This window comes from Canis lupus, chromosome 1, assembly GCF_011100685.1.
Source record: "Canis lupus familiaris isolate Mischka breed German Shepherd chromosome 1, alternate assembly UU_Cfam_GSD_1.0, whole genome shotgun sequence".
In the NCBI taxonomy this organism is placed as follows: domain Eukaryota; kingdom Metazoa; phylum Chordata; class Mammalia; order Carnivora; family Canidae; genus Canis; species Canis lupus.
In genome coordinates, this window is record NC_049222.1 from 69216391 (window position 1) to 69241963 (window position 25573).

Genomic DNA, 25573 nt, shown 5'->3' on the forward strand with positions numbered 1-25573 from the left:
AATCTGTTGAAGAGCCTATTGAGTGTACTTTAAAGACGTGTAGGGATTCGGGCTGTTTCCCTGCTGCACCAGCAGCACCCGCGCTCGGGTCTGAGCCGCCGTCCTCTCCCACCAGGGCTACTGCTGCAGCCTCCTCACCAGTCTCCCTCTTTCTGTCTTTGCTCCCCCACGATCCGTGACCTCTTCCCAGCCTCGCCGGAGTCATCCTGCCAGAGAGGTGCAGTCGTGTCAGCGTTCCATCCGTAGCGCTCCAGTAGTAAGTCAGGATGAAAGCAGAAGCCCTCCCGGGCCTGCGGTCCAATGCCCCGTGCCCTCCAGAGAGGTGGGAACCTCCTGACCTCTGTGTCCTCCCTTCCACACGCTGGCCCCCTTGCTGTTCTTCGATTGTCCGGGCACACCTGGCTCTTCCTCCGCATGGTCACGTGGTGCAGTCCCTCTTCTCAGGGGCGGCTCCTTCCCAGTTATCCATCCTTGCCCCTGTGCCCCGTCATCCCCACCGAGCTGTGTCCTCAGTGCGAGCACCAATCACCTTGTACAATGTATTAATGTCACCTCATTACTGATTAATTTGCTTCTCTCTTGTATGTTCTGCTTGCAGTCAGTCTTCCGCTTCTAGGATGTGAACCTCACAAGGAGTTCTGGTTGCCTCCCTTGCTTGTTTTTGCCTGTATCTGTTGTAGCCTCTGCTGTGTGCCCAGCCCCAAGAAGAGTGTCTGGAATAGGATAAACGTCTAATAAGCCTTTGTTGAGTGAGCATGCTCGCACCTTTACCCTCTGAGGAAGACTCCCAAACGGCATGGCCCTGTGATCTGCAGAGCTACAACCCTGGGGAAGGAACCAGGGTGCACGGTGCAAAGAGCAATGAGATACAAGGCCAGGACCCCAAGCTCCAAATCCTCCTTCGGAGATTTGGGCCTTTAGCAAGATACGTCATCTCTGGAGTTAGACCAGTTCATATACGTTACAAAAGCAAAAAACAAAATAACAACAACGACAAAAAACAAGCCCGTTATTACCTTGCAGTGATCGCTGTTCTTAGAATTTTCTCAAATTAAGCTTCCTTCCTTCCAACGCGGCGTGCCGGTGTGGCCGCACGCTGGAGCAGCCTGTGTGAGCTATAGTGGCCTCAGGGTGACCTTTCCTTCCTCGTGTAACCTTGAACACCCTCCCTTCTCACCCGACTCCGGTGTTCAGATTCCATCGTTGCCTCTCTCAGACTGTTTCCTGTCATTATTCGTCTGTCATGATACATTCTTACAGGGTTTCCGCGGGAAGCTCAGTAGGGCCCAGGGTTCTAGGAGACAAGTCTGTCTTTGTGATGGGCTCTTTGGGAACCCGTCTGTCAGTCAGCATTTCCATTCATGACTTGGAGGACCTCAGCCAGACCGTTGATTCTGTGCGCGGCTTTGCTTGATGAGAGGGTTGTCACAGTGCAAGCGAGGAGACCAGAACATAATGCTCCCCTAAAATACGATGGAACATTTCCTATCCCTGCCACTGAGCTCGTGTTTGCTTGGAAATTTACAGGGGAGTGCCTTCTCTTCCTTGTTGAGGACGGCAGGCTGGATGTTTCCTTACTGGGAATTAGACAACTGTTTCCAAATGATTCTTAAAAGTTGCATCGGATGACCCTAGTTCTTTTTTTTTTTTTTTTAAGATTTTATTTATTTATTCATGATAGTCACAGAGAGAGAGAGAGAGAGAGAGGCAGAGACACAGGCAGAGGGAGAAGCAGGCTCTATGCAGGGAGCCCGACGTGGGATTCGATCCCGGGTCTCCAGGATCGCGCCCTGGGCCACAGGCAGGCACCAAACCGCTGCGCCACCCAGGGATCCCTAGTTCTTACTGATGAAGAGAGTTGACAGATTTGTCATATCTTTAGAGAAATGAAGAAAATCTTACACAGCCACTGAATTATTTCAGCCTTTGGTGAACTGTTCACAGAATTGGCTTGCCCCGGCCGCCATGACCAAGAGCCACCAACCTGCAGTTTAGGCAGTGGAAATGTATTATCTCCCGGGTCTGAGGCCTGGAGGCCCACAGGCCAGGAGTCTGGGTGTTGACAGGGTAGCTTCCTTCTGAGGGCAGGAGAGAGGATCTGTTTCAGGCCCCTCCTTGGCCTGTTGCTGGTTTTCTGTCTTTGTCTTCACATCATCTTCCCTCTACATGTGTCTGTCTCTGCGTGTGAGGCGGAGGGCAAATGTGTGTTTTCCTTTTCCTTTTTTTTATTTTTTAAATATTTATTTATTTATTTATTTTACTTTTTGTGTAAAATGGGAAAACTGAAAGAGACACAAATTATTTTTTTAAAGTTGGTGGAATACTCCCAAACCTGAAAATTTTACGGAAAGACCATTCCTTTGTTCTGTCCACTAAACCAGACATCATCTTCTTCAGAGCTGTACCTCTGAGCCTCAAAGCTTTCTCTTGTACTAGCACAGAATTTTAATCTCAGACCAGAGAAGGGAAGGATGTTTCCCATGGCCGCCCCACCTAGTAGAACCAGCACAGTCTACATTTCTTCACACCACATTTGCCACTTTCACTGATGCGTTTGCTTGCCCTTGTTATAAAATTTTAAAAATAGTCTGATTGCCCTTGTTAGTAGCTGCTCTTTTTCAGTATATGAAGAGTAATCGTGGCCACTCTAAAAATGAATGCTATTTATCACTGGTTTTTTCTTCATTATGGAAAGCTAATTAAAAAAAAATGTTAGCATGCAGCCAACATATCTGCCTGAATTCCTTTGTTTATATCCACAAACAGCTGTGTGTTGCTTCTCATCTGTCATCCTAAAATCTACCAGAATGGGAACTGGATCTGAGGCATCCAGAGTCTTCCAAGTTCTTCTTGACTCGTTGCCTAAGTCAGGGTAATCACAGGGAGATATGGGCATCTTCCATTTCCTGTGGGCCGATTTTTCAGACAACTGAGTTTTTACTTTGCTTCCAGTCCACATTTGGTTATTGTAGATAAGAAAGGTTCATTACTCAGGAAATGTTCGCACACGTGAACTCTTGTCTGTGCCGTTCTCGCGTGGCTCTCAGAAGACAGCTGATAACTCAACTTTGGCTATTTGTCACGACACCACATGCAATTAATTCATAATCTTTTTTTGTCTTTTCTTCCCATTTTAGCAAATCGACGGAGAAGCCTTTCTGCTTATGACCCAAACAGACATTGTTAAGATTATGAGCATTAAGTTGGGCCCTGCTCTCAAAATTTTCAATTCTATCCTGATGTTCAAAGCTGCCGAGAAGAACTCTCACAATGAACTTTGAAGATGGTGAATTTTGAATACCATCAGCTTTTCTGCTTTAAAGCTCATGTTTTATTCAAAGCACAAGGACAGTTATAACTCCTACGCGAGAAGTCTCCAAAACTCGAGAGCGATGCTATCAGATTATTTATATTCCTCAAGAGACAGTATATACGAATCCTTATGAAAATGCTTCGGCTTTTAACCAAGTACTGTCTAACAGCGGTCATCCTTCGGTTCTGTTCACTGAGCTAAATTTATCTTTGTACATCTTTTTGAGGCTGGGGGTGGGGTGGGGGGGAAGGGGACTTCGTTAATTATTTATGGTAAAAGGGGGGATCAGAGTAAGAACTTTTGGCATTTTGTAAACATTGTTGAATTCTCTTTCATGCACACTGTTTCTTTTTCAGTACTTTCAGAAACCTTTTTATATAATCCAACTTCAACTTATACCAAATTAGTCAAAACCTGGCTGAGGTTGGCCAGTGGGACTGTTACCTGTATTGTTCATTCTGTGCCATATTTTGAATTGCAACATTATGCTGACAATAACTTTGCAAGTCATGATACTGCCTAACTGCTTGTCATAATTTGTTGGGGCCGAACGGTGGTAGAAATTACTTTTCCTTAAATCAGTGTTTTTACTTTTGCACGTATTATGAAATGTTAAACAAATTACTTTTCACCAGCATCTTTACTATAATTACCAAAAACGTGTATATAAATAATGGAACTGAAAAATAAAATATATAAATAAATTAGGTGATGTATTTGAATGGCATCAGTCTTCTACGTTGTGGTGCCCTATGTATTTACAAGAGTCCAGTGGTATCAAAGGAATATGCAGTTCTATTGGGGGGGGGTGTCTTTGTAAGAATCTTGAACTATTTATGAGATGATCTTGAGCTTCTCTCTAATTGTAGGTGAAGGAACTGTGGTGCTTTGTGGAGCTGAAGGGGTCGTTCTGTTGCTGGAAACACTAATCCGTAAAGCTCTGTCCCAGATCTTCTTCCTCCAGACCCAGAGGTTTTCTTGGGGTTGGCTGTAGAGAGAGTATATGGATTTTACTGAAGAGGCAGGGTGTTGTGAGCGAGCAACACCAGTCAACACAAAGATTCTAAATGCTCACAGATCCAGGAGGCAACTTCCCAAAGCAGTTATGCAAGAACCTCTGTTTTAGAAAGATTCCTTTCTCTAGAAGGGTTCACCGAAGTTTTATAAATGTACAGATGCACTTTAGATGAAAGCCCTTGATTACCTATGAACTGATAGCAGTCGTGTTTCTTTTGTGAGAATGCCTTTCCAACACAAAAGGTAAATGATTTTATCAGGCTTTGGATGTAACGTCCACTTCTAGGATTGGCCATTTATTCGAGAGCTATTATAAAAGTAGGAAGCACGTTTGTAGCATGCTGTCTGAATTCTGGGGCAAGTCCCACCTCTCTTCTTAGTTGCCCTCATTTTTTCTGATGGACTTCCTTTGATGTACCCCATAGGAAGTCTATTAGCAGGCCTTTGCATTTGTTATAATTCAAAAGGGCATGGCATCTACAGTGTCCCTTTCATTTCTTTGCATGAATCCACTTAGATAAATTTTTCATTGTTGGGTTTTTTTTTAATGTTTTGTTCAGAATTTGTACATTCGAGTTGCACTGTTATATCTGACATGAATGAAATAAAATCTTAATTGCAGATGCTTTTTTTTACATATGTATGTTTTTTTTGTTTTTTTGTTTTTTTGTTTTTTTTTTTTAGAAAGCTTGTTAAACAGGCAAATGAGAGCAGAACCAATGTTGAAGATTTGGGCATTACCTCGTTCTGTAATGAATTCACTGGATTCAAAATTGTCAAACTATGTCCCAGGCGATGGAAAGAATGGCAGTACATAAGTAAGTAAGTAAATAAGAGATTTTTTTTTTAATAAGAGATTTTTTTAAAGATTACAAACACTGTGTAAGTCAAATTGGACCTGTCTGCAGGTTGAAATATAACCACAGGCTGCCATTTTGCAACTTCTGGATTCAGTAGACTCGGACTCCAAAGAAAACAGACTTAGGTGAGTCAACAATAGGAGTATTTACCAAGTGGCAGGGCCATCGGAGCCCTGGGGACAGATGTGCCACGGAGAGACAGTAAAGCTTACGTGTATTTGCCCTCACATTCCACTCCTGTCTGCTGCTGTGCTTAGGGCCAAACCTCTCTGCGATGTCCCTGCAGCACCACCCCTGTCTTTCCCCAACCTCTGGGAATGGAGAGGGGCTCTCACTGACCTTTAGCTGCAGAGAACGTGTGCTTCCCAAGGAAAGGAAGCTTTAAGAATTTGGTAAATTCAGTTGGGAGAGGGAAAATAAGACAGATTATGGAACTAAAGGGAGAGTAGAGAAATAAAGAAAGTTTGTAAGGAACTAAAGGCACATTCTAATGAAAGGCACGTCCCAGGACTGGTTTGAGTGAGGTTGACAGTGCACCGACCCCGCCTGTCCCCATCATGCAAGCAGTTAGTGCACAGTCATTGTGGGGTGGGCAGCTGATCGAACCTTCATTTTTTTGTCTCACTGACTTACCATTTTAAAGATCAGTGCTTACGGAGAAAGAGGCATTAGAATAAGTATTTGCAGAATAAGTATTTTCAGAGATATAGGTCCTGAAAAATAGTTTTTCAATAATTCCTGTGAGCTCCTTTCTTCTTAAACTTAAAAAATTAATTTGATGATGTACCCCCAGAAATGCCCACTGCATTGTGATGGACGCATTAGGACACTTAAAGCTCTTTGGCCTCTACACCAATCTGTTTTGTCTAAACTGATAAGTCATGTGGATATTGTGATGATGATTATCAAGAAGCGTCTCAGAACTGTAGTGTTGTCATTGTTGTCATTGTCTTTATAAAATACTTAGAGTGCACTGAGTCTTGTCAGACCTAAGAAGTACTTAGGTACTGTCTCTGGGAATAGAACAAATGGAATTTCAACATGAGATTCTGAGCTGGGTGCATGAGGAGCCAGGACCTGGGCTTCTGAGATAGCAGGAGAGCAAGTTGAGGAAGGGGCTAAGCCAAAAACTAGAAACTGGTGCCCATGGGCAGCCCCAGTGGCCCAGCGGTTTAGTGCCACCTTTGGCCCAGGGTGTGATCCTGGAGACCCGGGATCGAGTCCCACGTTGGGCTCCCTGCATGGAGCCTGCTTCTCCCTCTACCTGTGTCTCTGCCTCTCTATCTCTCTCTCTCTCCCTCTCTCTGTCTCTCTCTCATGAATAAATAAATAAAATCTTAAAAAAAAAAATTAAATAAACTGGTACCCAGAAGGCTCTGGGACTGACAAGTCAGGTCCATATTTACAGACCAAACACACCTGAGCAGCAGCGAGGGCACATCCCCCACACTTCACATCAAAGCCAGGGGAAAGTAGAAACGGCATGAGGAGATGAGTGGGACCATCACTGTATGTCAAGGGAGGGAAGACGATCAGGACCTGTGCCAGTGAGATCCGTCATCAGTGAGGAGACCTCAGGAACGAGGCTGCCTTTGTTCTCAACAAATGTGATTGAAAGAAACCAAAAAGCTTGGCACAGGCAGGTCGGCTTAGGGCAAGAACTAGGGAGTATGTGTATCTCCTTAGAATGTTCGAGATCAAAATGTTTCCAAGCCATATTGAGACCATAGAGGAGCCCATAGGCCACAAACGTACAGCCCCCAGGTATTACGTCTCCCAAGGGTAGGCACACTGGGCCAACTGCAAGGGGTCATATGCTAATCAAAGGAGTCGAGTGTATCTGAAGTGTAGGGTTTTTCAAAAACTAAAGCACTCTTGAAAGTGTAGCTTGGGAGGCCCCTGGGTGTCAGTCAGTCAGTTGAGCACCAACTCTTGGTTTTGGCTCAGGTCATGGTCTCAGGGTCATGAGATCGAGCCCTACATTGGGCTCCGTGCGCAGTGCAGAGTCTGCTTGAGATTCTCCTTCCTTCTCCCTCTGCCCCTCCCACTTATGCACGTGCTCTCTCTCACTCTCTCTCAAAATAAATAAATATTTTTTAAAAAGTGTAGCTTGAACCATGGAATTTCTTAGAACTCAAACAGCTCTTTAACATAGTATTTTATTACAGGATTCCACAAAGAATTTTCAGTATCTAATCATAAAGATAGAAGGTACGAGATTCATTTGCATCTTGGAGACAATTTTCTAACAACTACCTTCTATGACAATGCTAAGTCAAAACAATTTTTTCAATAAAATTTTAGCTGTCCTAGAGATCAATTCTGATTCAATATTTGGCATGCCATTACGTAACTGGATGTTGAAATCCTATTGCCTTTATCTTTTCTTTCGTAGAAGGAAAGTAGGGACGATGGATATCAAAAATAAGTGTCTCTAGGAAGTTGAGAGTTTGGGACAGTCTTCTCGGACACTCAACTCCAAATACATGGAAGGCAGCTATGAGTGCAGCCAAGGCTGTAACACAGTCGTCTACCTTTGTGAGCTTCTCTTTTTCTAAATACAAAGAAAATTCACAGACATCAATGTTGAAAGGATTTTTGACTTCTAACACGGGTGTGGAAACTTGCACCTGAGAAAATGGATAATAGAGTCACCACTGTCTGATAAGGAAAGTAGCTAAATACTAAAAGATGCTTCAACCACAACATTACAATAAATGAGCTTGTTGTACTGCAGCATATTTGTAAATATGACCAAACAATATTTCAAAAGAGACTATCACCCTGTTTTCAAATAAGCTGTCTTATGAAGATGTAAAATGTCAAACCCAGTGATCACAGAAGTACTGCATACCTTCTCATTCACAATGACAAACAGGCTGGGATCATCCCCAAAGACATCTGGTAGGAGCAAACATGTGGCTGTCATCTTCATATCTGCCAAAACAAACGTGCTTAAAGTCCAAGTAAAAATAAGGTTTTGCCAACTAATAAGCAAAAGTCAGTCTTAAAACATGGTGTTGTTTTTTTAAATCATTTGCTTCTACAGATAATAAACCAGTCTTCTTGCATCAGTGTTTCACAATCGTTTAACCAACATCTCGTGTTCTGCCCTCCAGGTCATGACCAGGAGAAGATAAGAGTCCTGTAGTCTCTGTCCATCAGCCAGGAAGATTTTAGTATGCTTTACCTTGTGATTGGTATTATGAAATTAACAGGTTACTAGTTTTCTAAATATAATTTTATAATATCAATTGTACTTTTAATTCTATACCTCAGCTCCTCCTATTCGAGACATTTTTTTTATCCTGCATGTTGTTTCACTGAATTACTTATTTCCAAAACAGAGCTTTTCTAATTATCCTAAATTATACAGATAACTAAGATGAGATTGCCCCACCCCCAGGTTTACTAACGTTTCAACATGTCTTCATCTGTGTGCTGTTTCATTTTTTCTTGCAATGCAATACTGATTGGATTGTCCACCACTGAAAAAGAAGTCAGTATCTTTTCTGAATAGGATTCCAAAATGTGCTTTGTTTTTTTATAAATATCTGTTCTTGTAAGAAGTTGGAATTCTCTGAACATCTAGAAAAAGGAAGAAAAAGATTACAAGAAAAATTAATGTATAGAATGTAAGGGAGTAAATAACTCTTTGGGATTATATTAAGCTTTTAATGCTAGTTTAAAATGTACACAAGATATTTGAGTAGCTGTAGAGGAGAAATAAAGACTTAAAGACAGAGGAGGAAGAAAGAATAAAAGCCTGAAATGGATAGGATAAACAAGATAAATAATGGACATAGCAAACTTCTATACCTCAGAATTAAAAATTTGCATGCAAACTCAACTAAATGGGGGTTCCAATGTATATATGCATATTTTGGCTTTTTGGTTACCAGCTAAGATTCTAGGACTTTATATTTCTTTAGGTGGTACTCAACAAGAGGCAAAATTTTAAAAAACTGTTAGGTTTTCGGAAGCAAACCTTCAAAAATACCTAAACATAGCATCCCAAAGGGATCCCCAAAGGGAAAGGGGAGAGCCTTAGAGACAAAGATAAGTGGTGAGCTAAAAAATTAAGTGTAGGAGATCTGACAGCAAAGTAGAAGCAAACCAGTTTACCCATGTGGAAACCCCTTTACTCAAAACCACCATTTCCTGCCAAGTTCTCCTGCTCCAAGAATTGCACCACCACTACTGCCTCCCCACTTTTTTTTGACCAAGTGGCATTATAAGAATTCATCATCACTTGCACTGGTAGAAATTAATGTAAATCATCACTTTCCCTAAAACTCTGTAAAGCAAAGTTGGGTACTACCCACAGGGTCTCCTCATTTCTTGAACGCTTAGGTAGATCATCTCGGGGTCCAAAAGTAGTTATCAGAAAACTGGAACACACATTACACTGCTGCCCTTCTATTCAATAGCTTTAAACTTACTTGAATGGGTTTATTACTTTTAAAATTTCTTCCAAATTTGAACATTACCCAAATATGTCTCAACAAAACAATGAATGTTCTGATTCTCAATTACATGAAATAGACCACTAATTATTAATTTCTAAGGTCAAGAAGGAGCTAAAACACAGGGTGTATGTGTACATGAATCACAAAGGCATGGCGGCTCTCTATAATAAGACCACTCATCTAGGATTGTGGTTAAGACCAGTGAATTCCATGTATCATCACTGGGGAATCTCAACGGAGAAATGGGATAAATATTTAAAAAGAGCCAAATTGAAAATCGATTTGAGAATAATATCTACTGAGATGAAAACATCTCTGAATAGAGAAACGCATATTGGGAAATACAAAGAAAAGTTTCATGAACTTGAAGATAGATCAATAGAAATTAATCTGAATAACAAAAAGGGGATGAAGATAAGAAACCTGTGGGATGAAACGTGGAGTATGGAGAGAGGGGCTTTTCTGTGACTGATCATTCACCGCCAGGAGTTTGGCTGTGTAAAGTCTGGGGAAGGCAGCACAACTAAATAAAGACGTTGAGGATAACGGGTGCCTGGTTTCTCGCTGTTGAAGAGAGTTAGAATGTATGGAAAGGGGGTTGATTGGAGTAAGCCCTCTGGTTTGGGTTGGAATTGGAGGTACAATTGTGAATTCATGGTTTTTAATACTTGATGTGTGGATAATGGACCGATACAGATCTGCGTGTGCGTGTGCATGTGTAAAGGTATGTATCCCGGGTTGGTTCTGTGGGAAACCATAGAGCAATAACACCTCTGTAGCAATGAGCACACCTAGGGCTGAAATCTTAGTTTCTAAATACCATTCTTATTTTCTGTTGAAAGTGTTTTGAAGGGAGGAGGTTGATGAGTGCAGGTGGTGAGCAGGATCCATGTAGATTCCGTGGTCCAGTGTCCCACCCTGACTGCTCCTCTGCCACACCTGTGCCCACAAGCACCCTGGGCTTGCCAGGCTTCACAGTGGGAGTGGTTTGCAGCGGGGGCAGCTGTCCTGCTTAGGGATTGTTTGTCAGCTGTGTATTTGTAAGTGAGGTCAAGCTTGCTTTTATTCACAATAAGGTTTTTATAAATTGTAAATCCCAGCTGGCTCTACAAGGCTTAATTACGGAGGTACTTCCAGCAAAAATCTAAAAGATTCAACTCTCAGGCTTAAAACGATAGATAGACGACTTTATTTTTAGTACAGTCCTTACAAAAACCATATCCCAATCCATATTTTTGATAGGATGAAATGCCTGAGGGAGTGGGAGAAAAAGAGACTTAAGACAAAGCATGAGAGACACAGCCTTAGGTCTAAAGTCTCTCTCCAACCTCCCCCGCCCCCAGACTCATGCTCAGCTAAGGTTCTTTGAAAGGCTACTGAACCACACAGCTTGTCTGTTTTAATCACTAAACCTGCACAGACCCCGCACCCCTGTGAAGACCCCTAAGGCTGCAGCATCAGTGTCCACACAGCCTCACCAACAGCTATGAACTGAATATTTATGTCCTCCCAAAATTCGTATGTCACACCTAATGCTCGGAGGGATGGTATTAGGAGGTGGGGCCTTTGAGAGGGGCCTGGCTATGAGGGTGGAGCCGTCATGAATGAGAGTCCTGCCCTTACAAGAGAGACCCCGGGCAGCTACATCGCTCCTTCAGCCATGCGAAGTTACAGCTAGAAAGGCCCATTCATGACCCAAAAAGCCAACTCCCAGACACCACATCCGCCAGTGTCTTGGTCCTGGGCTTCCCCACCCCTAGAACCGTTGAATACATTTCTGTCCTTTAGAAGCCACCCGGTCTATGGTATTTTTGTTACAGCAGCCCAGACAGACCGAGACCCCAACCATCTACTAACTTAACCAGCACTCTGAAAATCAAGATTTCACTCCTGTGGCCTGCGCAGTGTTCTGCAGGGCATTTGGAAAGCTACTAAGATGTTTAAAATATGCTCTTTACCCTTAAGGAGTTTATAGGCTATCCATTTGACAAGGTTTTGCTTTTTTTTTTTTTTTAAGATTTTTATTTATTTGATAGAGACCATGAGCTGGGGGGAGGGGCAGAGGGAGCAGGAGAAGCAGGCTCCCCCCAGAGCAGATTGCCGGATGTGGGGCTGGATCCCAAGACCCTGGGATCATGATCTGAGCTGAAGGCAGATGCTTAACTGACAGAGCCACCCCGGCGCCCCAAGGTTTTGCTTTCAAACAATATATTGCAGGTGTGTCAGTGTGGCCTACTCTTAATAGCCAAAGCCTCCTGGCTATTCCTGTCCCTAGCAACCCAAAGATGAAGAGAAAGTAACTAATAACCAAGGTAGTGTTGCTGAGAGACGGATAGATAAAATCATCCACGTGAGGCCCTGAAAATATAACTCCTGCCTAGTAAGCACTCAGATGTTTGCTAGAGACTATTATTAAGATAAAATATGCAGGCAGGTTCTTTTTCATTTTTTGGAGGAAGAATAACATATACAACTTATTATTTTCAAAATAGTTGATGGCACCCACAGAAGTCTCCCACGAAATGTGTTCCCAGGTAAAAACCTTGATGAATCTTATTATATGCTTCGGCTAACATTCCACTAACATTGTAATAGGAGCTTCTAATGGTCACCGTGAGTAAACTAAATGGAAGGATATTTGATTTGCCTATTTAACTTCATGTATTAGAAGACCACTTTATGAAGTTATTTGGGATCATAAATAGATTTTGAGTAATGCTGCATACTAACAATTTCTGAGTAGACTCTCTTGATTGTCTAAATGCACACAAGGCAAAATGTTTCACACTGTCAATATACCCCCAAGTAGTGGTCCCCCCCACCCCCACCCCCCTCCGGCCTCCACAGTGTGTTCAATGACAGGGAAATCTTTAAATCTGAAGACAGGCAGTGCATGTTATTAGAATATGCTTCCAGAAATCCTTACCAAATGGTCCCAGTTGTAGCCTGTGGAACCTGTGCACCCTACTGAGATCCTCACCCATCATTAGTACTGTTACACTCCAAAAGAAAAGAGAAAAATCCATTTGGACATTAAAATCAGAGATTATAAGCAAATAAAGGTACCTGATAAGGGCACTTCAGGAAAGGAAACATCTTAAGGATGTCCTTGAGAGGTGCTCTGCTGCCAATCAACTTTCTTCTTATTTCCAAAGTCTGACTCCTCCTCTTATCAATTTCTCTCCAGTCCTTTTCTGTTTTCATATATTCTTGCTGGAACCAGTTAATATGTTCATCTGCCTCAGAATCTAAACAAACAGTTTCTTCCTGAAAAATATTGTTGAATTATCAGTATGTTCCATTTTTCCAAGTGGCAGTTTAACACTCCGTGAGAAATTGAATCATAGCCTGTTGTTACTGCGCTCTCTCAATGCACTCCTCAGGTGAGTGTCACCATGTGTGATTACACCTGGCCTTGGATGTGGTTAACAAATGGACAGTCTTTAACAAAACAGATAGTTCATTTCTTACTATGGAATTACAATCTCTTCTCCTGACAGATGTAAAAGTTACTTCATTTCTACATACTCTTTTAGTGGAAACCTAGATTATCCAGAAGGTTCACACCTACCAGGAATTTTTTTATTTCTATTCATTTAAATATGAAAAGAGATAAGAAGGTTTTAAATTAAGATCTTGTTATTGCTATTGTTTTATTTTTCCTTTGTAAATCTATTTATAGCTGCACTACCATGTGATAAAATCCAAATTCAAAACAATAACTGGGTATTTAGTGACAATAATCAAACTGTCAATTATATTTACTCTAAATTTGAGTAAATTGGGTGAGGTGGGATGGCTAGGAAATACCTCACATACTCATTAAAAATCTAAGACATTAAGTTTGAGAGCCAAAAACAAAAAAACAAAAAAGTGTTTCTAGAGAAATTTGTTGAGGGGCAATCAGACAACAAAAAGAAATAAAAGGCATCCAAATTGGCAAAGTCATCAACCTTTAACTATTTGCAGATGCCATAATACTCTATGCAGAAAACCTGAAAGACTTCACCAAAAAATTGCTAGAACTGATACATGAATTCAGCAAAGTCGCAGCATATAAAATCAACATACAGAAATCTGTTGTATTTCTAAACACTAATAAGCAAGCAGCAGAAAAAGAAATCAGGGAATTGATTCCATTTGCAATTGCACTAAAACCAGTAAGATACCTAGGAATAAATCTAACCAAAGAGGTAAAAGATCTGTACTCTGAAATCTTCTTAAAAATTATGAAAGAAATTGAAAGGAACAAAGAAATGGAAAAACAGTTCATGCTCATGGACTGGAAGAACATTGTTAAAAAGCCTATACTACCCAAAGCAACATACACATTCAGTGCAATCCTTCTCAAAATACCGGGATCCTGGTGCGCAGCGGTTGGCGACTGCCTTTGGCCCAGGGCGTATCCTGGAGACCGGGACGATCCCACGTCGGGGCTCCGGTGCATGGGGGCCTTCTTCTCCTCTGCCTGTGCTCTGCCTCGATCTCTCTCTGTGTGACTATCATAAATAAATAAAAATTAAAAAAAAAATACCACCAGCATTTTTCACAGAACTGGAATAAATAATCCTAAAATTTGTATGGGACCACAAAAGACTCTGAAGAGCCAAAGCAATCCTGAAAAAGAAAAGAAAAGCCAGAGGCATCAGGACTCCAGACTTCAAGCTCTATTGAATTTGAACAAAGCTCTATTGAACTAAGAACAAAGCTATAGTCATCAAGACAGTGTGGTACTGGCACGAAAACAGACAAATAGATAAATGGAACAGAACAGAGAGTGGAGAAATGGACCCACAACTATATGGTCTACAAATCTTTGACAAAATTGGAAAGAATATCCATGGAAAAATGACAGTATCTTCAACAAATGGTGTTGGGAAAACTGGAAGCAACATAGCCGAAGAAAGTAACTGTACCACTTTCTTACACTATACACAAAAATAAATTCAAAATGTGATCTAAATGTGAGACAGGAAACTATCAAAATCCTAGAGGAGAACCTAGCCAGCAACCTCTTTGATCTTGGCCACAGCGACTTCTTATTAGATGTGTTGCCAGAGGCAAGAGAAACAAAAGCAAAAATGAACTACTGGGACTTCATCAAGATAAAAAACTTCTGCATAGTGAAGGAAACAGTCAACAGAACTAAGAGGCAGCCTATGGAATGGGAGAAGATATTTGCAAATGACACCAGATAAAGGGCTAGTACCCAAAGTCTATAAAGAACTTAACCAAACTCAACATCCAGAAATCAAATAATCCAGTTAAGAAATGAGCAGTAGACATGAATAGACACTTTTCCAAAGAAGACATCCAGATGGCCAACAGACTCATGAAAAGATGCTCAACATCACTCATCATCAAGGAAATACAAACCAAAACCACAATGAGATCCCACCTCACACCTGTCAGAAGGGCTAAAATTAACAACTCAGGAAACAACAGATGTTGGAACGGATGTGAAGAGAGGGGAACCCGTACACTGCTGGTGGGAATGCAAACCGGTGCAGCCACTCTGGAAAACAGTGTGGACTTCCTCCAAAAGTTAAAAATCGAGCTACCCTCTGACCCACCAATTGTACTACTAGGTATTTACCCCAAGGATGCAAAAATGCAGATTTGAAGAGTACATACACCCCGATGTTTATAGCAGCATTATCCACAATAGCCAAACTATGGAAAGAGCCTAAATGTCTATCAACTGATGGATGGATAAAGAAGATGTGGTGAGTGTGTGTGTGTGTGTTATGTGTGTGTATAATGGACTATTACTTGGCCATCAAAAAAAAAAAAAAAACCAAAATCTTACCATTTGTAAAGGCATGGGTGGAGCCAAAGTATTACATTAAGTGAAATAAGTCAAAGAAAAATAAATATCATATTTTTCACTCATATGTGGAATTTAAGAAACAAAACAGATGAACATATGGGAAGGGAGATAAAAAGAAAGAAGGAGGCAAACTGTAAAAGAGACTCTTAATGATAGAGAACAAACAGAGGGTTGATGGAGGGAGGTAGGCAGAGGATGGGCTAAGTGAATGATGGTATTAAGAGGGACATTTGTTATGATGAGCCCTGGGTGTTGTACATAAGTGATGAATCACTAAATTCTACTCCTGAAACCAATATTGCACTGTATGTTAGCTAACTAGAATTCAAATAAAATATTTTTAAATTAATAAATAATCTGCCTCCTGCTACCAAAAAAGAAAAAGAAAGAAGAAAGAAAGAAAGAAAGAAAGAAAGAAAGAAAGAAAGAAAAGAAAGAAAGAAGAAAGAAAGAGAAAGAAAGAAAGAAAGAAAGAAAGAAAGAAAGAAAGAAAGAAAGAAAGAAAGAAAGAAAGAAAGAAAGAAAGAAAGAAAGAGAAAGATTTGGTTGAAAACTTCAGGTAGACCTACTTTCTATGAACACAGGATGACTAGCAAGACAGACTAAAGTGAGCAAATCTCTAGAAAAGTATAACTTATCAAACCAACTAAAAAGAAATTCCCATAATCTTGCATAAATTTAATTAGAAAATAGAAGTCTTTCCACAAAGAATATAAAGCCAGGACCTAAAGGTTTTATAGACAAATTCTACACTTTCAAAAGAGAGTGTTCCAAATTTATGCAAATTATTTCACAAATTCAGGGGGGTGGGGCAAGGAATTCTATGAAGGATTTCAATCCATTCTATGAATCCCCAAACTTGAAAGAACATCATAAAGGGGACATTACAAGTCAGTCTCATTCATGAAGAAATTCATAAATACTGAGAATAAGGAACAACTAACTTGAGCTTATCCCAGAAATACCCTGGTCTGACATTACTAAGGGAACTAAGGTAAACTAAAGGGAAGTATGATTCACTTGCCCATTATATTTCAGGCACTTTTCATATTGAAATCTGAATTTTTTTTAAAAAAATGAGTTATTTATTTTAGAGAGAGAGCATGAGCGGTGGAGGCTGGATAGAGTGAGAGAAGCAGACTTCCTGCTGAGCACAGAGCCCCATGCAGGACTCAATTCCAGAACCCCAAGATCATGACCTGAGCTGAAATCAAGAGACAGATGCTCAACTGACTGAGCCACCCACGCACCCCTGAAGTCTTAGAGCCACTGTGACAGAAAGATTTGGACCAAAAAGAAATAAGTCTTGAGAAATATGACATATAACAGTTCTATAATTAACCTGGATTATCTAAATAGGAATAAATATCATATATTGCATTAACCAATTAAAGTTCTTTTAAATGACCATATTTCAAATAATGCAGAAATATTGTATAAAATTCAACATCCCTTTAAAGAAAAAAAAACTGTCATCAAAATAAGAAGAAAAATTTTTGAGACTTATAGTTATTTACCAAATACTTAGAGCTAACATTTTTAATGGTGAAATTTTAAAAGAATTTTCCTTAAAATCAGAAAGAGGACAAAGATGCCTACTATATTCTTATTCAGCCTTTTACAAGAGATCCTAGCCAGAGTAGTAAGATAAGAAAGAGAAACAAAAGGCATAAAAATTGGAAAGATAGACACAAAACTGTCATCATTCGTAAATTATGTGATTTGATTAAGAGAAAACTCAAAATGGCATACATGTAATTTATTACAATTAAAGAGTGTTTTACAAAGCAACTGAATGTAAGATAAATATACAAATTTGTTAACAAACAATATGTAATTTTTTACAGTTGCAACAAAAACTGTAAAGCACCTAAGAATAGAACTAATAAAAAATACTCCATAAAGGTCTTTATGGAGAAAATTATAAAATGATTAGAAAATATTATCAAGATAAATAAATAGATATACCTACCATGTTCACTGTGAGAAAAACTCAAAATCCTAAGGAAGTCACCTTTCTCCAAATGGAACTGTAGATTTAACAATATTTTTATCAAAATCCCAAAAATCAATGTTTTAAGAATTCAAGCTGATTCTAACATTCACTTAAAAGATTTAAAAACCCAAGAATGACCAAGGCACACCTTAAAAGATAATAATTAGGCTGTGATGGAAATTGAAAAGTATCAAGACATTTTACAACTATGTAGATGAGGAAAGTTGATGTTCATGCAGGGATAGATAACTGGGGCAACACAGCAGAGCTTCTAGATGCAGATCTCTAAAAAGAACAGAGGTAACATCACAAATGCCTGGGAAAAAGGACTGTTTTATAAAAAGTACAGAAAACTGTTTATCCATATGAGAAAAAAGGAAGAAGAAAACAGATCATATCACACACCTTATACAAAAGGAAATTACACTTGGCTTAAGAACTTAAATGTTAAGGTAGGACTTTAAATTTTAAGAAATATATAAAAATGATTCTTAACATTTCAAGGTAGGAAAGGAGTTCTTTAAAATATTAATCACAAGAGAAACGATTAATAAATCTCACTCCATTGAAATCATAAACTTTTGGTCAAAAGATTTCATAAATTCAAAACGGAAGGCACAAAGTAGAAGATATTTACAGTGATCCAACCGGTGGAGTGGAATGCAACATGTAAAGAATTCTTATGAATAAATTTTTTAAAAAGGGCAACCCTAAGGAAATAGGTAAAAGGCATGAGTGGGCATCTCACAGAGAGGGAAAGGTGAATGTTTTATGAATGTGAAAGACGACGAACCCCATAAATGATGACAGTGAGAATAGGAACAAGTCGCATTTTACTCTGGATCCACTGGCATCCTCCCTTGGGGAGGGGGAGGTACCCGGTTCCTTGTCTGAGCGGGTCTCCCTCGGGGCGGGACCGGGGGACACGGTGACAGGTGCGCCTGGTGAGTGTGACTGTCTGTGTTCACCCGGGGACAGACGGGGGCTCCGACTGCTGCATGTGTGCAGGCCCTGTGTGTCGGCCTCTTCCCACCTCCATGCCCTTGGCCAAGTGCTGGCACCCCTACCCCAGCCGCGCAACAGGAATGCTGGGCAGCCGAGCTCAGGACGCAGGAACTGGAAACACGGCAAATGCCATCAGTAAGAGGACGGCCGGGTAAACTGTGTTTTGCTGTCACAGTAGATCTCTAAGCGAATAGAAGAGTGAATGGACCACACACCGAAGGGAGCCTGGGTGCATCTCAGAGACCGTATGTTGTGGGAGGAAAAGGTCAACGTAGATGACCGTCTGCATCCTTGTGTAGGCTGCCCACCAAGCAAATCCCAATAATATGAGATACCTGGCATAGGTGGCAAATTCACAGGTTTCAAAAGCAAGTGAATGAGAAACCTAAAATTCAGAGTCCAGGGCAGTGGTGTTAGAGCAGGTGATGGGACGGGCGAGAATAATGGGCAGACACACGGTGTGGACAGTGTTCTCTCGAAGCTGCAAGTTGGTGTTTGTTTTGTCATGAGTTAGACATATGCTCTGTATGTTCCTTTACAAGTCTCAAGTGTATGGAATGAAGGTTTTTAAATAAAAAGAAAAATCTTGATTTTTAAAAAGGAAAAGGAAACTAATTATAAGCAGCTTTCATTTTCTTGTAAGGTAGTGGGAGCTCTCTAACGGGTAACGTGGGCAGCCCGAGGCCAGTATGCATGGCCTACAGTGTGCTGAATGGTGCCCCCAACACCCGTGCCCGATTCATGAAATGTCACGGAGCGTCGGGCTTCTGGAAAGCTCCGACCTGGCTGGACTAACATAATGTCAGAAGGTCGTAGCCTAGATGCAAGCACTGTATTCCAAGGAACGGCTGGTGGCATCGGAATTTAAAATCCTCACCTTTTCATGATTTATGTACCGTTAGAGCCAGAAGGAACCTGGAAATTGTCTGGTCTGTGCTTCGAGGCTTAGTGACAAGCACTTTGAGGCCGTTACAGGGGAAGGACTGTCGCCAGCACGAAGGGGGGCGCAGGGTGGCTGTCTTGGGGTAGTGCCTGCTGTCTACACAGACAGGCGGCCTTGCTAACTGCTGGCGAGCTGGCGGCTGGGCGTCTGGTCTCAGGGGCAAAGACAGTGGGAGGGGATGGGGGGAGGTGGCGGGGGACATGCCCCAGAGGTCAGGGGAAGGACAAGGCAGGAAGCAGGGACCAGATTCCATGTGGCCATGGGGACGGACGAAGGGACACTGAGGGCCCGGGTGAGAGCTGTGACTCCGAGGGAATCAATAACTGAGCTGGAACAGTAACTGGAGTTGGATGCAAACTGGACGATTGTTCACGCGGGTCTCCTCCTCCTCTGCAGGGTCGCGGAAGGCCGCAGTGGGCCGCGGGGCCCTCAGAGGGCCGCGGGGGCTCAGTGTCTAAGCTGACGGCTGGAGCCCACGCAAGGACTGCCCCTCTCTAACCTGGATTCTGCTGGAACACAGAGGCTGCTTTCACGGTAGGAAGGCCCAGCAGGGCTGCAGCCCTACAGCTGTGAGGGGAAGCCCGCCTGGACGCCTACTACACATGATGCCGCTCTGCATCCTGCAATCTGAGCAAGCTCACAAAGCTCGTGTCTTGTCCCGGAACTTCAGTGGTTCTTACATGGACAGCATTAAAACTCTACCTTGGAGGCACAACATAAAGGTCCGATCCCCAGGTCTGGGGATGGAGCTCTGCCAATCGGCAGCAAGTGATGGCCATGCTCCCTGCCACTGTGGTGTTCCCTCCAGGGCGTTGTCTCGCCTTCTGATTCCCGGCAGGGCATCCTTCCCCGAGTCACCCGGCTGGTGGCCACAGGAGCCTACCGAGCACCTGAAATGAGGCCAGTCCAAAAGGAGATGGAGGCTTTGAAACACTGGATTTCAAAGACTTTGTGTACAAAAAAAGAAAAAAAAAAAGGTAAACCATCTCAATAATTTTCCATAATGATGGCATGTTGAAATAATTTTGTGGACATATTGGGTTACATAAAATATACTAGTATAATAATTCCACCTGCTTCTTTTTGCTTTTGTTTTTTATGTGGCCACTAGACCATTTGAAGTCACACATGTGGTCTGTATTACATTTCTGCTAGACACAACCGTGTTAGAGGCTAGGCTTTTCTGCATATCACCTTCCAATCATCCTTGTTTTCAATTCCGTTGTCTTCCAGTTGACGGTGGAAATGAGGTTTCTCTAGGTACCTTGAAAGGTCTCCCTGTGTAGCACTCAGTTGTGTGGCCCAGTTGGCCGGCAGGGAAACGGCAGCGACTCTGCCCTGTGCTGGTAAGACTTCACAGCATTGGGGCATTTGCCACCTGCCAATGGCAGTAATTGCATTATCTCCAGCATGCAATTAACTGTCAACATTTCTCTTCAACGTTTGCTGTTTTGCTCAGTTTTGCACCATGAGAGAAACATCTGTGCAAAAGCCTATGAAAATGATTAGGGTTTGTTCAATAAATCATTATGTGTCAGGTGCAGTAAGAAGCAAACAGTAATGAAATCCAAAGGAGCCTTTGAGATAGTCTTAGCATTTGGCCCTCTCAGCAGTTTTTGCAGAACTTTTGATTCCATCTCACTTCTAGCGCAAGGAAAGGTACCACACAAAACTTCTTCATGACTTTCAAAGTTATGAGGTACATATATACCCAACAAGGAGGAAAAGAAAATGTCTTAAGATGGAAATAAATCGTAAGTATCGTGTTAGTAATTAGTAATTAGTAGTAAACAGCAGTTTGTCGATTTATTTATTCACTTAGCGAGTGTTTGGAGGACTCTGGGATACAAAAACAGCCTACAGGATTTATTAAATCCCTGCATCAGTGTCTGGGACATCATGTAGGTTGGTTTGGTTTGGTTTTTAAAAAGCACAAGTTAACCTCTTGAAAGAACCTGCCACAGTATGTTTGATAGGATATTTCGCACTGGGTGGGGCAAGATAATAGTTTGGTTTCCTCCATGTTTCAGACTCTGAGAAATGTTCTTAACTAAAGTCACAATGGAGATGATGTGCTCTGTACTGAGGAAGTAGAATCTCCAAGGGGATTAGCTGAAAAAAATAAAGCTAGGTATTTTCTACATGAAGCAAAATAAAGTTTCCCTATGTTGTAAGCATTTCTATTATAACAAATGGTGATACTTTTCATAGATCTCCTCAATCCAGATAAAGGACAGAGACACAGACTATGAAATCCCTGGGGTAAGGATGGCAGGAGCAGCTAGATCCTCCAAAATGCCTCTGTCACGTCACGACGCCAACACAAAGAGGATCCTGGGACATGGATCCGAAGCCGGACATGCCGTGCTGGGAGCCCCTGCTATCCCTCAGGGTAAGGAGAATTAGGCTGCTGTACCCAGCAACCCCCAAGCCTTCAGCAACAAAAGTTTATTTGTTGCTCACGTGACACGTCCGTCTTGGGGCCCAGCTCCTCATCCTCCTCGACCAAGGACCTGGCTTCACCACCTAGAATGTTGGGAGGCATCACTGATAAAGAATCAGTGGGGAGGAGGGCGCACTGCACACTGGGTCATCACTGCATGTGTCACTTCTTCCACTTCTTGGCTCAAGTCAGTTTCACGGCCACACCTAGCTTCAAGGAAGTGGAGGAGCAACACCCCTACGGATTGTCTCGAGGAGACAAGATGGTTAAATTGGTGCGGAGAGATAATGTCCACATTGCTCTATCTCTGGGTTCCGTGTCACGTGAGAGCATAGCTCTCCTTCTAATTTTGGCCAGTTTTAGATAGGGCTCTCTGTTGGCTGCGGCCAAAAGCGTTTAACTGAGATATCAGTGTTATGAGAACACCCAATTCTCAAACCAGAAAACAATGAACTAAATGAATTCTATAGTCAGCAAAACACCTTTCAAATATGAAGGAGAAATTTAAGATATTCCCAAATAAATAAAAACAGAGAACTGGTCACTAGCTGATAAACAGAAATTAGATTGTGACTCAAATCCACATGAAAAAAATAGAGCACTGGTAAAGGTCATTACTAGGTAAATATAAAAGACAGTATAAATGTATTTGGGGTTTGTAACTCTTCCATCGTATTTTAAAGACAATTTTATGAAGCACTAATTATAAAATCTGTATTGATGGGCATACAAGGTATAAAATGTGATTTATGTGACAATAACAGCACAAAAAAGGGAGAGGGATAGAGTTATATGGGGACAAGGATTTTGTATGCTATTGTTATTAAATTGATACTAATCCAAGCTAGATTATTAAAAATCAAGATGTTAGTTCTAATTCTCAGGGCAACCACTAAGAAAATAACTAAAACTGTATATGTACTAAAAGAAACAAGGAGGAAAATTGAATTAGTACACTGGAAAATATCTACTTAACACAAAAGAAGGCAGTAATTAAAGAATAAAATAAAAAACAAATGATGAGTAAAAAACAAATAGTAAAATAGGAGACATAAATTCTATCTTGTAAGTCATTATATTTAATAATTGGAAGAATAGATGGTAAAAATGATCCAACTATATGCTGTGTACAGGAGACACACTTTAGATTCAGACACAAACTGTTTAGGGTAAAAAGATGGGCAAAGATATGACAGCAAACAGGGAGAGGGAATAGCTATCCTAACATCAGACGAAATAAGCTTTATAACAAAAACTGTTCATAGATACAAAGGAAAATATTTTGTAATGGGAATAAAGCCAATCCATCAGGAAGATATAACAATATGAACTTATATACACCTAACAACAGCATCCCAAAACTCATGTGGCAAAAATGGACAGAATTACAGGGAGAAAGAGACAATTCAATAATAATAATAGTTGGAGACTTGGAAACCCCACTTTTAAAAATGAACAGAACCACTGAGCAGACGATAAATAGGGAACTAGAAGACTAGAACAGCTGCTATTCCTGGATAAGACAACACGGATTGTAGGTATTCAGAACGGATATAACAAATACATCATAAAATGAAGACCCCTGAGAAGATGGTATCAAAGGCAGTTTTGAAGAAACTGAGTTATTGAAAACTCTTAAAAAGAAACTAAATGTAGGTTCAATTAGCTGACAAAGATAAAATAATCTATGCATCTATAGATCATACTAAAAGCCTCTCAACTAAGAGAATTTCATTGCAATTAGAAAAAAAAATCAGAAAGAGAAAAGCAAAAGCTCCTATAGAAATGTCAGAGTCCTTTCTATACTGCTTCAAGAAAACAGAATAAATTTTCACCCCCAAAAAAAGTCAAGCCAAATTTTTTTCAGAAAATTTTGAAAGAGGGACACCTGAGTAGCTCAGTGATTGAGCTTCTGCCTTCAGCTCAGGCCATGACCCTGGGATCCTGGAATCGAGTCCTGCATTGGGCTCCCCACAGGGAGCCTGCTTCTTCCTCCATCTGTGGAGGAAGACAGTCATGGGACTTGACTTCTCTTCTACTTGGTAGTTTGGACATCCTTCCTGAGGAGTTCGTTTACTTTATTAGCAGGGGACATTTGGGGCTTTAACCATATTTGGGGGTTTTGAGGAAGCTAAGGAAATTTATAGGATCGCGATAATTAGATCTACACGCGCATTACTTATAGCAAACCTGCTGCTGAGGGAGGTACCTGTAGGCCTGCAAGTCCTCACAGGCCACCTCTGGGTTGGCACGAGACACTGCCTTCCTGGCAACAGAAGAGCAGGATGGGGTCTGTATCCATGCCTGTGGGTTACATTCTTCCCTAAAACTTCGAGGACACGGGCTTCCCTACAATATGAGTGCTAACGTCTGTCTGTAGCAATAAGAACAGCAAAAATACAAGCTATATTTCACGATCAGAGGAAGAGACATTTATCAAAGACCCAGAACAGAAGGGTGTTTCCAGGTTTTTCAAAGGTTGTGAAAGAATAAACACGAGATGATGAATAACGCATCCTGCTCAAACGGTTTCTGGAAGCCCTCTTTTGGAAATAATATCATCCATTCATATTTTTAGCCATGCAAAACAGATTTCCCTGCCTCCCAGTTTTCAGAAAGAATATCTCATTGCATTTTAGTGATTTTAGATGCTATTACTTATTATCCTTTAATCAATCAATCAACACAGTATCAGAACATTTAAACATCCAAGCTTACTTTTATCCGGACAATTTTAACCTTATCAAAGCTTGTATCGGTACGAGATTTCTTTGGCCTCTTCGGTGTCCAAATTTACACTTATTTCTCATCACTTGTTCATCATCTTCTATGGGTCTCCGAACATATTTAAAGCGATCTTTGAGAGCTCGTTTCCATAAAAACTGCATAAAATGTAAAAAATAAACAAAAAATCCCCCACAAAAAACAAGACTTAATCTTCAAGGAGATTGGAATGATCTCAGACAAACAATAAAATCTTTATCACTCTTGGGCTTGAAATTACTTTCACATCAGAGTAGTAGAAATAACATAACTATCCTTCCACTTACCTTCACAACAATCTTGTGATGCTGCTGTAAAAATCATAATCCCTAAATGATAACTAAGGAAACAGAGCCAGAAAAATAAAAATTAGTTCCCCGATGCCACCTAGTTATTGAGTGAATATGCTGGCTCTTAAACCTGGATTTTTCTAATTCCCCACATTGGATGTTTTCAGCCATAGTTGCTGTCTCTGCAGCACGTTCCACTTTTCCTCTGGGCTCTAGGGAGGAACCGACAACTGGTTCAGGTGGATATTCATTGATGCATTTTCTTAAAATTGTTTTCTCTATCACCCCCTGAAATCCCCCTTGGCGACGACTGCGGCGTTCCTTCCCCAGGTAGGTGCAGGGCGTGGACTGTTTCACACAGGAAGGCTGGGCTTGCCTAGGAAGGAGGGGACGCGGGAAGGGCCCATTGAGCCGAGGTGGGTCATTGCTGTTCCGGAAAGAGAGTGTCCTAACGGCAACAGAGAGCTTCCTGTTGCGCTGTGCTGGGGCCGCAGACCCTTCCTGCAGCAGGTGCATCTGAGCAGCAGTGGGTCTGAGGGTGGGAACACCAGGCCAGGGCGTAGGGACAGCCCTGGGAAATGGGGGGGCGGCGGCAGGGGTCCCAAAGGTCGCGGGAGACAGGAGCCCGCCCCGCTGTGGGGGCG

The 25573-nt window shown here is 41.5% G+C and overlaps 2 protein-coding genes across 8 annotated transcripts in view; one reads left to right on the forward strand and one right to left on the reverse strand.

The window, feature by feature from the left end:
* L3MBTL3 (L3MBTL histone methyl-lysine binding protein 3) overlaps positions 1-4040 on the forward strand; it is a 120953-nt gene extending 116913 nt beyond the window's left edge. For all 7 annotated transcript variants that reach the window (XM_038526761.1, XM_038526767.1, XM_038526763.1 and 4 more), the window contains one exon: positions 3138-4040. In XM_038526761.1, the coding sequence (XP_038382689.1) occupies positions 3138-3281 (144 nt within the window). In that variant the 3' untranslated portion in view covers positions 3282-4040. The remainder of the gene's footprint in view (positions 1-3137) is intronic.
* Positions 4041-7340: 3300 nt separating this feature from the next.
* Positions 7341-25573, reverse strand: part of SAMD3 (sterile alpha motif domain containing 3) — a 37813-nt gene continuing 19580 nt past the window's right edge. Inside the window, 6 exon segments of the mRNA XM_038526768.1 lie at positions 7341-7820; positions 8045-8127; positions 8607-8778; positions 12726-12926; positions 24595-24647; positions 24650-24758. Of these exon segments, the coding sequence (XP_038382696.1) occupies positions 7536-7820; positions 8045-8127; positions 8607-8778; positions 12726-12926; positions 24595-24647; positions 24650-24758 (903 nt within the window). The 3' untranslated portion in view covers positions 7341-7535.